Source organism: Cynara cardunculus (assembly GCF_001531365.2).
Source record: "Cynara cardunculus var. scolymus isolate 2C chromosome LG 16, CcrdV1, whole genome shotgun sequence".
NCBI lineage: Eukaryota > Viridiplantae > Streptophyta > Magnoliopsida > Asterales > Asteraceae > Cynara > Cynara cardunculus.
The window spans coordinates 21,230,466-21,243,408 of NC_037543.1; the positions used below are offsets into that span (position 1 = coordinate 21,230,466).

The window sequence follows — 12,943 nt, forward strand, 5'->3', positions numbered from 1 at the left end:
AACTTAAGTTTATATAAGTAAACAAAAAAACGTCATATCTATAAGTGTTTACACGTCATTATAACAAAATTAGGTTTATAGGATGCCAACAAATTCTAAGCGTTCTAATATACTGTTTTATAAGACTAATTTATAATCCAAAAAAATAATGTGTTTTATTTAAAAACGTTATAATAAGTTTACATGAACGTTTTAACAAGTTTTTAGGACACTTATAACACCTAAAAACGTCCTATAAACTTATTACAACGTGTTTAAATAATATACTTTATTTTTGATTTTATAAATTAAATCTATAAAATAGTATTTCATTGTAACGAATCTAACTTCAAACCCGTTTTTTTTTTTTTTTTTCCAGTATGGTTGTTAAACCCTGCTTTTTTTTTTCTAACGAACTAAAGGGTCGTTTGTTTTATCTGTTAATAGTTCTATTAAGAGACAACCTCTGAATCGTTAAAAGATGAATCTTATTTGGCAAAAAAAAAATCTGTCTCTTAATAATTCTAAAAACCATTTGAATGAATTTGTATTATGGTTCTCCCTTAATCATTCAGCGCTCTAATTTCGTTGTAAATAATTACCAAACAATTATATTTCATTTTGCACTATATCATCAAAGCTTCTTAATCATTCTATATAAAACCATTCAGCAACTTCCAAACAATTTTTTTTTATATAATTACTTATTATGTATTTTGAATTTTTTTTGCTAATACATATTTTCATGTAGTTTAATTGATTTAACGTGAAAACGATTTATGTCTTGTCAAATAAAACTACGTTACACATCGATAATTACACCTTTTTGTCACGTCGAACTCAAAAGTTCTCTATTTTAATCATTAATTTGTAGTTATCACTTTTATTAATTTCAGTGCTAAAATTAACGCAAAAATTGTTATAAAATATGAGCATAAATATCTATTTGTCGGCAAATTCAGGGTCCATTTACCTGACTACTTGGCTGGATATGTATTTACTATAACACTCACTTACCTTATTAGATAACATTCTTGGTTATTAAAATGGATTGTTGGTAATTATATTTTATTCAGTAAATGTTTATCAGGTAAGAGTATTTTCTCTCATTTATCGGGTAAGATTCTCGATCTTTTCTATGCCACTTATTGAGTAAGATCATTGGTACTTATCATATTTAGTTATTCACCCAATAAGATAAGCTTTTATCATGTAACTGTTTAGTAAACGACCCCTCAAACTCCCAACACCAAAAGTTAAGGACGAGCCAAAGAAGTTGTGGTAAAAATAATAAAAATGTTTTTTTTTATTACTATTTTAGTGTAATTATCTATACTATATTATAAAGCGTTTGACAAAAACTTTTGAAAACTATTTTTTATGCACGAAGTACTGTTTATTGATGCATATTACTTAAAATTCAATGTTACAAATAAATCGTGTGTAATTACAACTTATTAAAGCTTCATGTTTAAATTTGTATAATTAACTGCCGATAAACATAATCAAATATAAAATAAATATTTTATTTTAAATATAAAAAATCTAAAATATAATCAGGATAATTATTGAATTCCTAACATAATACTTAACTATCATCCTAATAAAATAATATATTATTAAATCTAAATTAAATTAAAATAAAAAATTAAATTAAAGAAATTACAAAAAAAAAAAAATTAATTAATTTGATACAAATATCGATATATTTATTTTCAATATTTTATTATATCTTTAAATTTATATTTCTCAAACTACATAAACCGTACTATAACATCTACAGAAACCGAATAAAACGAAACATTAAAATCGATATATATATATATATATATATATATATATCGCTACATTACACGAGTACTCTTTTAGTATTTTATTTTTTATTAAACATATTTAATAATTTTATTCTTTCCAATACCATTGAACAGACCTTCGTTTAGAATTTCCTAAATTATGTGCGGTTTTACACATAATCAACTCGTTCATTCTCTTATTCGTTAGGAGCAATATAAAATGATTGTTTGTTTATCTTTTAATAGTTATATTAAAATGTAACATATGAATTGTTAAAAAGTAAATTTTGTTAGATAAAAAAGTCTTAATGGTTATAAAACCCCCTAAATGATATTATTTCATGAGTCTCCCTTAACCATTCAGTGCCCAAATTTCATTGTAAATAATTACCAAAAAAATATATTTCATTTTGCACTATATCATGAGTGTCTCTTAATCATTTTGACCACTTAATCACTTTGCACCAAACAATTCAACAACTGTCAAAAAATTACTGCTTTGAAATTCAGATGATTTCAAGCATCTTCTGAAACAGTCTATTGATATACAGTTTACGAGTAGAAGTTCTTTGTCACCATAAGTTAATCAGATGTTTGATTAGAGGTATTAAGCAGTAATCAATGGAAAAAAAAAAATTTTGCTTGGTATTATATAATATAATGAGCTCATTCCTTAAGAAGCCCAAATTTTCATTCCAGACTAAACCGCGAGGAATAAAATTTATTCCCATTTCCATTCTACAGCATGAAACAAACAGCTCCTAAGTTTTGCTAGCACACAGTTCTCATTTCAATGATCTTATACGTTTTACAACTATTACAATGAACGTGTCGTTCAAAATGTTCCACCTAAAATACAAATTTCTCGATGGTTATCAGAGGTGGTCATATGGAGACAGATCATTCAATGACCAAATTATAATATCGTGTCAGTTTTAAAAATGCTGAAAAGTCTTAAATCCATTTTTTTTTTGAAATTGAAGAATAATAGGGTCGAGTCTGGTACATCAACCGTCTACTCAATATCCTTGTACGAGTCCACAATCACGGAAAGAGGATTGTACCATGAGAGAAGCAAGGAATCAAACAAAAGGTCCGAACGGTTGAGGATTACAGAGAAAACGCTCCGCCCCTTTCTCTCTTTTTACAGCCTCGTCGACAGGCGAAAGAAGAAAATATTTTTGAGCACGGGTTTTTCTGGTCCGAGTGTATCTTTTTAAGCACCCGTTCTGCTACCACGTGTAAGGGAAACGTTGGTGGGTGGTTACTTGACACATTTTTTTTTATTTTAAACACTTTTCACACTTAAAACAAACAGTATGATGAACTGAAGAGTTTAATAATCGAGGAGATGACAAACAGTTGATTTATTTCTAATATCTGTTTCTGATGAGTTTTTTGTACCTGTACACCTCTCAAAAGATAATTAAAACAGTTCGGAATTCGCGAGAGATTAATAGACGAAGAGTTCTAAAGGTGTTTGACGAAACACTTAGGGTTGTTCATCGGTTAACATCCATTGGATGTTAGGGGAACCGAACCGATCCAATCATCCATTGGATGTTGGATTTTGCCAACCGATCCGATTAACGTTGGATAACCGATACAATCCCAATCCAATGGATGAATGGATCGGTTCGGTTCCATCCGTTGGATACTTTTATTGGATATCAATTGGGATTGAATCCATATGGTGTGTTAATTCAATCCAATTTTCTAACAATGACACAAATTGATTAATCGCTTTTAATATGTATTAAAACCAACACAAGGGAAGTTAAAAATTCAAAGCCTCACATAAAACACATTTCAATTTAAGCAATTTGAAAATAAATTAATTGGATGATAATTGGATAATGGTTGGATGGATAACTGTTTGATTGGTTTTCTATTAAGTCTTATATAAATAATTTTGACTGTGTGGATTTATCTGCACGTACAGATGGATGAAACATGTTTTTTTAAATGGTAGGGATAGGTTTAGAAAAAAAACTTGATTTTTTGCATAAAACTCTCCCTAGAAGTTTACAGAATAAGCCACTCTATATATATTATTAAGTCACTATCAAACAGTCATGAAAAATCGTCTGAATAAGCTGTGAATCCCATTAAGTAATGAGCATAACGGTCCTATTGTTCAGGAACCTATGATAGGCCTTAAGACGTTTAGCCATAACAATGGTTTAAAAAACATGTTCATTTGATAAAGAGACAAATGGTCCTACGAGTCCTATCATAACCAGTTTTGATGTGGATGTAGTAACCGGTTCAACCAATCTCTTAAATAGTCCTACGAGCCCGATCAGCCTAACCGGTCCATTTTTTCCAACTATTTCTTTTGTAATTAATTAATTTATGCATAAACCCTTTTTTTTATTTTAATTAATTTCTTAACATTGTAGGCTATTCATTTATGATCGATGATTACTTTCATAATAAAGTTGGGAACCTAAGACCCGACTTGAGATTAAAGGAGTTGTTTGTTTACCTCTTAATAGTTCTATTAAAAGACAACCTCTTAATCGTTTAGAGGTGAATGTTGTTTGGTAAAAAAATCTCTGTCTCTTAATAGTTTTAATCAAACTATGATTTCTTTTATCGAGACCCAAATTTGTAATTAGTTATAATCAAACTATGATTTCTTTTACCGAGACCCAAATTTGTAACGGCTTCTGTATCTTGTCCGGGTAACTATTTCGATCACTGGACCCGATTCATAAATAATTTGGTAAGAACCCATAAATGGTTTGGGACAGATCAATCCTCACCAGTCAGATTCTGGTCCCGTTACAACTTTACCTATTTGAGTCCTGATCGGTCTTTTGGACCCGATTAAGCTTGCCCATTTTTGGGTTGTAATGTCATTTTTACCGTACTAGTTCTCGTATACCAAAAATATCATAATTGGATTATTATTATTATTTTTTAATTTTTTATATTCTAATATAAATTTATCAGTTGTTTATTTACAAGTTTAATTGTATCGGTTTTAATCAGTTTTAATCAAATCAATAATCATAAATATTTAATTAACAACAAAGTTTTGGTCAAAGGGCGCTTGCCCTAGCGGTATCGTAGTTTTTGCCCTCCAAGAAGGTCAGGGGTTCAAATTTTACCAAAGATGAAGAGGGTGTGTGAGTTTATTTGTTGTATATAAATATATACTTAAAAATAGCAATGTTTTGAAAGGGAAGAAAACTTTCATGATAGATTAATTTTGTTAATTATCTTAACATTTACTGATAATTATTAATTATTTAATTATACAAAATGACTGAATGATCGACTCTTTTACCTTTTCAAACAATAACTGCTGATAACAATTTCGATTCAGAAATCCATTCTATAAAAATTATATATCACCTTAAGAGAAATAAAAATCCCCTTCTGGCTACAGAGGTTCAAATGTGGTGACTCTGAGTTACCTGCGAAGCTGGTGGTCGTCCTAAGATTAATCGGATCGCATAGCGGGTTGGATATCCTAGGGGCTGTTTGTTTCCCTCTTAATGGTGACATTAAGAGGGAGCCTCTTAATCGGTCAGAGGTTTGGAGCGTTTGGCACAAAATATGAAACCTCTTAATGGTTACATATACCTCTTAACCATTTTGTGTCAAACCCTTCACTCAACCATTCAGATCTAAACTTTTCCAGATTTTCCCTTTCTACACAGCATTCCTTCACATCGCCTCCCACCCCCCACGATCGCCATCTCCGGTCGCCATCTCCGGTCACCATCTCCGGTCCCCGTCTCCTTCTGCGATAATCCCACTTCTTCCACGGTCGTCGTTCCCTCCATCTGCTTCCACAATCGCCGTTCGCTTCAGGTATTTCCCCAAAATCGAAACCACCGATCGAAACCACAGTCGCCGTTCGCTTCCACAAGTCGCCGATCGAAACCATAGTGGTCGTTCGCTTCCACAGTCGCCGATCGAAACCACAGTCGCCGTTCATTTTCTGGTCGAAACCACCGATTGAAACCATCGCATAACCCAAATCCAAAAGTGAGTGAAACCCTAATTTCTTGTATGAAACCACCGATTGAAACCATCGCATAACCCAAATCCAAAATCCAGAAGAAACCCTAATTTCTTGTATGAAACCACCGATTGAAACCATCGCACAAGTGAGTGAAACCCTAATTTCTTGTTGAATCAAGGCTAAAAACATTAAAGAAGCACTCTGATGCAATAACAAATATGAAAGATGCATTTGGATGCTAACAGAGCCTTGGTTTGGATTAAATCATATATAGGGGTAAAATGGTAATTTGTTGTCATTCAGAGAACATTTACCAAACAATCATATTTCATTCAGCACTTAACCATTCTGACCCTCTTAGCCATTCTGACCACTTAACCATTCTGCACAAAACCATTCAGCAACTACCAAACAGCCCCTTAAGTTTTGTTTTTTTTTTTGGATATTTTAACTTTTAGTTCTCAAGTTTAAAGAAAATTTGAAGAATTTATTGAAAACGCTATAAACAAATTTATTAATTTGTAAAAGACTTAATTATATTATTTTTACGGAGTAATTTTCCATACTTATCTATACTATATTATAAAACATTTGAAAAAAAAACTCTTAAAAATCATTTTTTATGCACAAAGTACTGTTTGCTGATGCATATTACTTAAAATTTAAATTACAAGTAAATTGTACATAAGTACAACTTATTAAAGTTTTGTATTTGAATTCGTGTAACTAACTAGATAAACATAATCAAATATTGGATAAACATCTTATTTTAAATATAAAAGATCTAAAATATAATTAGTATAATCATTGAGTTCTAACAAAATATTTAGTTATTATCTTTATAAAAAATTATGTTATTAAACTTAAATTAAATTATAATTAAAAAATTTGAATTAAGGGAATTACACCAAAAACAAGAATTTTTAAAAAGATTAAATTGATACTAGTATCAATATATATATTTCAAAATTTTATGATATTTTCAAATTTATATTTTATTAAAAAATAAAAATATTATCGTGTTCTCAAAACCATATAAAAATGTATTATATCAACATAAAAAAAGAATAAAACGAAACACTGAAATCGATATGTGTCTTGATACATTGCACGAGTACCCTTCTAGTTTAATTAATTAAGGTGGAACCTATTTATGTACACCTCTTAAAAGATTTATACGTATTTAAAATGAATTTATAAAATATAATTAATAAATTTTTTATTGACATACAAATATTTTATATAAGACTAGATAGAAGGGTACTTGCACAATGCAACAAGATATATCTCGATCTTAATGTTTCATTTTTTTTGTTTAGTCGATGTTATAATAAGGTTTATATGGTTTTGAGAAAGTGATAATGTTTTATTTTTGAATAATATATATATTATGATATGATAAAAAATTTGAAAAAAAATATTGATATTAGTACCAAGCTAATTATTTAAATTTTTTTTGTGTATTGCTTTAGTTCATTTTTTTATTTTTGGTTTAATAATATAATTTTTTATAAAGATGATAATTAAAAATTTTGTTAGAACTCAATAACTATCCTAATTATATTTTAGATTTTTTATATTTAAAATGAGATGTTTATCCTCTATTTAATTATGTTTATCTATATTTAGTTACATAAATTCAAACATGAAGCTTTAATAAGTTGTACATACGTACAATTTACTTGAAATCTTGAATTTTAAGTAATATATATCAATAAACAATACTTCATGCATAAAAAATGGGTTTTAAGAGTTTTTGTCAAATGTTTTATAATATAGTATAGACAAATAAATAAATTGTTTGAGAAAAATAATATTTTAACATTATTTTATTTTTTCGGATAATTTAAAATGTTTTTATTGAATAAAAATCACCTATCTTAATTTTCATGTCTTATAGATGCCCATCAATCATATAAATGTATGTAAACAGAGAAAGAAAGTAAACATGAATTAAATAAATTTAAAATAAATAAAAAATTTGACGTGTCTTGATTTTAGCGGTGGAACATGAATGAGACGTTTAACTTTAAAACAAGTTATTTTTATCCTATCAACTATGTTGTCTTATATTTATTAGTATAAATAAAAACATTATAGGACAAATTATATGAAAAAGTAACGTATTTTAACTTGATTCAGGTAACGTATTTTCAAAACTTCCATTTTGGTATCTAAGATGTAAAATTTTAAATATTTAAGTATCCGAGTAACTAGTTGAAGCATTAACCGATTACCATGCTGATGTGGCGAGTGATGTAGCATCCAACCCAGTATTATTTGTTATTCAACCCAATTTCATCCCGGCACTCGCCATATCAGCATAATAACCGGTTGAAGCATACTTAAATGTTTAAAACTTTACATCTTAGGTGCAAAAATGGAAGTTTTAAAAGTACATTACCCAAAATAAGAATCAAGTTAAAGTAGGTTATTTTTTTATGTAATTTATCCAATATTATATGTTGAATACTTAAATTGATGGTTAATAAAAATAATAATATGGGCTATTTTACTTAAGGCCCAATATCTATGAGCCCAACCATTGAAAACCCAATTTTGAAGTCTAACCACCGACACCGAGACACATTAAACGAAACCAACCCAGTATAATCTATCGGAGATGGGAACTGAAAGATTAGATGTATACAGATCTATCATTCGCCGCAAAGAGTATAACAGGTATTTCTTTGGAAATCCTTAGTTGTTTGATAGTACCAAAGATAGGTTACTACAAGATTAGATGTATACAAGTCTATGAGGGTGTTTGAGATTGCTTATAAAAACAACTTATTGACTTATTCCGGTGTGACACCGGTAATAAGCACTTTTGAGTGTTTGGATAAACAACTTATACCGGTGTCAAACCGGTAATAAGGAGTTTTTGAAGAAGTTAAGCTCTTCTGACTTATAATAAGTTGATAAGTGCTTTTGTAGAAAAGAATAAGTCATTTCAAATAAGCGATCCCAAACACCCCCTATCTTTTACCAGAGAGAGTACAACGACTATTTCTATGAAAATCCCCAGTTGCTTGATGGTAAATGTGAGTCGTATAAGGATCAACACCGTATCAATACGGATATTTAGGTCTAATGGCATATATGCTGCATATATCGAAAACCGACTTAACTGACTGAGATAACACCCCTACAAATAAGTGTGTTGTTATCGCTCTTGGACACTGGAACAGAATAGATACCAAATACAATAAGACATCGAGGTCTAGATATCGCAAGAAAGCATATACCTATGTAGCGTACCCACCATCATACATGATGGTTCAGGGTGACTTCTTTTCCGGTGATAACTTTTGAATCACGTTAACGAACCATGAACTAAGTAGGACGGGAAGTGGTGTTCCAGTGACGGACGGGTGAGACCTCAGACTCTTTAGCAAAATGCTATAACAAAGTAAGTGACAACGACCAAATAACATAAAGGGTATCTCCAATCATACTGCATATTAGCGATTTTTTCGGAGAAAAAGTTCCAACCGTACTGCCCTTTTTCAAACGGCATATACGTCATTTTGAATATTATTTTGGAAAATCTGTTGAAGCAAAGAAACTTGTTTAAAATCCCCAAATTGTCCAATTTAGAGAATTTGGCATGTCAGACTCGACTTGCAAGTACAAAAACTTGTTGTCACAAATTTGACACGTCATCAAACCGGGACAAGACAGAACCTGAGGCTAACAAAATGCATTTTTTCCCGTGCCACTAAAATCGGTAGAACGAAAACTAGGAAGATGGACAAGGTTGTTAAATTACTAAACTACCCATATCAAATTAAAACCCTAAAACCTTCGATAATTTCTTTCATGTGCCTACCTTACTCTTATCCATCAGTCTTGTCTGTATACCAATCAAACCCTAAAAAGTTTGCAATTGAATAATTTCATAAAAACATTGTCTGCATAATTGAATAATTACTACAACATCATAATGTAATGAGGTTCCTAAATTTGCATCATATTAACGTTCAAGAATCTAACAAACCAACAACTTATATATATATACTGCAAGGAAAACAAGTGAATTGATTTCTTGATCTCGTAACTGGATCTTCGTTGCAAAAAAACCATCGTTCCAGAAAGAACGTAGTTTTCGCAAGGACGGAATCAGACAAAACGGTGGAAAGTTTGTCCAAAACCGTTCATTCTTGAAAACTACGATATTCTTCCGTCACTCGATAGTTAGTTTACAATAAAAACTCGATTATGATGGATCAGAAGCCTTAAAAACTTACTGTTTATAGTCGTTATCCACATTTCGGTAGCTATTCCTCGAATTCCGATCTTTTCCGCTCGTTGAAATTAAACGTTGACCCCAGTTGATTTCTGATGGATAGATTTAAGATCAATTTCAGGCATATCAACGGGTAGTTGTGACCATCCGGTGGAATGTTTTGCTTCGGTTTTTCTTCGCATAACGAGAAACGCGATTGCCAACAAGCAAACGGCGGCAGTCAATGATAATAAACGACCCATTTGACCATTCGATCGGTTCTTCGACTCCAATTGGTCAGCAAACACTTCTCCATCGAGACTTTTCATCGAATTATCCATCTTCCATATCTCCAAACCGTTTAATATACCATCAACCGCATGGGGCATACTTAAACTTGAAGGACCAATATCAACTCTTATAACACCAGAAAACTTCTCGGAATCAACCACGAAATCGGCATAAAATGGAGAAGCTAACTTGTAGTTTGCAAGGGTCGAAAGATCAAGATTCTCGTATGCCAAATTCCCGTTTAGATAAACGTTGAAATAAATCATTCCAAGTGAGATACTTGCAATATCACAGAAATGCAATCTCACAAGATAGCTAAAACCATTCTTTACAGGGAAAAGCCAAGTTATATTCAGTTTCGGGATTGAATCGTTCAAACTAGAAACGATTCTTGCGGAGTTGTAAACGTTATCGGGGCCAACTTCACGGCTCGCACCACCTAAATGGTACTGAATTCGACCATCAAAGTGAATTTTGCTGTAACTTTTCACGGAATCGTCACCAGATTTCAAGAACTCATCATCAGGAACCCAATTTCGCCATAAAGAATCATTGAAAGGGGTTACTTTAACACCACCAACATTAATTCTATAAACAGTTTCAAATGCATGTTTCATATTAACTCCGTCACTTTGATTATCAGGAATCAAATCTTTAGGAGCAGAAATGACCTCAATTGCGTTAACGAACGCAAAACTAGATTTATCTACCGGAATAAACCTAATCACAAGCTCATCATCATCAATCGAGATCAAAAAATCCTTAATACTAGGGTTCCGTTTTGGAGCAGAGAAATTGTGTAACAACACATATCCATTAGCAGAAACATGAAATTGATCATGACATACACTACCAATATTCTGAAAATTGAATCTCTGAAAATGAATACGTACCAAATGCGTCCCTTTTTCCTTGATTTTGAACTTGTAATCTGACGGTTTCATGAAAACCCTAGCAGTGTGATAAATTGGTGACAAATTGGGATTCGCATTCGAATTTCTCGACGCCACTGATCTGGTTGCTGAAAGAATCGAAGATGATCCGTCTCCGGTAAAGCTCCGGTGGTCTAGGTCAACCGTGGTGGTGGATTCGGCAGTGCCGCAGTCAATGAGGTAGTGATCGGCGGGGGAGAAAGCGGAGACGACGGCGATTGCGATGGAGAGGAAAACGAGAAGATGTGTAATTTGAATCGACATCGTTAGGGTTCGATGATTTCTGATTGAAAATTCAATCAAGATTTGTGGAATTGAATCTATGGAGAAGAAATTTGGGGGTCTTTACGCGTTGTTTAGCTTCACTGGCATCATCTGTCGACTTTTCCAACTTTACGCGGTTCTTCTACGGTGGCACCACACGTTCTCGATTTTCAATTTTGGCCACTAATCTATGCAACTTATTCTACTTTGGACACCAAAGTTTCCGGTTTTACAAAATATGCACTGTTTTTTGGATAATTTTGCACACTAAGTCAATGGCCTTCTAAAAAGGTTTGTTTTGCAAAATGACTTATCGATTCCATTAAGAAACAGTCTTTGAATGGCTAATAAATGAATCTTGTTTGACAAAAAAAAAAGTCTGCCTCTTAATGATTATAAAATCATTTTAATGATTTTGCATCATGAGTCTCCCTTAACCATTCAACACCCTAATTTCATTGTAAACAATTATAAAATAATTATGTTTCATTTTGCACTATATCATAAGAGGCTATTAATCATTCTGACCACTTAATCATTCTGCACCAAACCAACTACTACCAAACAACCCCTAAACCATCCCGTATTTTTCTATGATTGGTTTGAACCCTTTTTTCCTCCCGAGTGCGGGTCCAACTCCCACTTATATCATTTTCTTAGGAGGTCTTTGGGATTGCTTATTTAAAGTGCTTATTAACTTAATCCAGTATGGTACCGGTATAATTAGTTTTTAGCGTTTGGATGGAAAAATATATATATACTTATACCGGTTTGACATCGGTAATAAGGAGTTTTTGATAAGTTAGAGCATTTCCAACAGATTCTCCAAAATTTCTTCAAAAAGTCAAAATCTCCAAAATAAATTACATTCATCTCCAACAGATTTCCTATTTTAAAGAATCCAACATTGATTATACATTAAAATATTTCATTCATCTATTAAAATATTATTCATCTCTCGAAGTATTTATTTTCAAACTTTCATAGTGGTGGGTATTTGAAGAAACATTCATCTCTCTCATATTTTCTCCATTTTGGAGAAACTGTTGGAGATGTTCTTACTTGCTTCTAGCTTATTAACTTATTCCGATTTGGTACCGGTAATAAGAAGTTTTTAGTGTTTGAATGAATATATATATATATATATCAACTTATCACGTTTTGGTACTGCCATAAGCTAATCCAGACACTTTTATAAAACTCCGGTTTGACACCACATAGGTTGATAAGCACTTTTACAAAACTGCATAAGTTGTATTAAATAAGCAATCCCAAATACCCCCTTAGTTTATTATGCTTTTGAAAAAAAATAAAATAAAAGACGCTAAGACCTCATGTATGACAAGCAAGGAAACAACTAACAAACCAGTAATAATTTTGTAAAAAAAATATTCATATATTTGTTTCTTATAGTAAAAAAATATACTAATACTTGAAAAAGTTATTATGTTCGCCTCTGCAGTAGGATTGAACTGTG

At 31.4% G+C, this 12,943-nt stretch overlaps 1 protein-coding gene across 1 annotated transcript; it reads right to left on the minus strand.

The window, feature by feature from the left end:
• Window positions 1–9,613: 9,613 nt before the first annotated feature.
• Window positions 9,614–11,566, minus strand: LOC112529181 (probable receptor-like protein kinase At5g24010). Its single transcript, XM_025140305.1, has one exon. The coding sequence runs from the start codon at window positions 11,464–11,466 to the stop codon at window positions 10,069–10,071; it is 1,398 nt and encodes a 465-aa protein (XP_024996073.1). The 5' UTR covers window positions 11,467–11,566; the 3' UTR covers window positions 9,614–10,068.
• Window positions 11,567–12,943: the final 1,377 nt, after the last annotated feature.

Coding starts and splice junctions, on each gene's coding strand:
- LOC112529181 (XM_025140305.1), bottom strand. CDS start 11,466: ATGTCGATTCAAATTACACATCTTCTCGTTTTCCTCTCCATCGCAATC.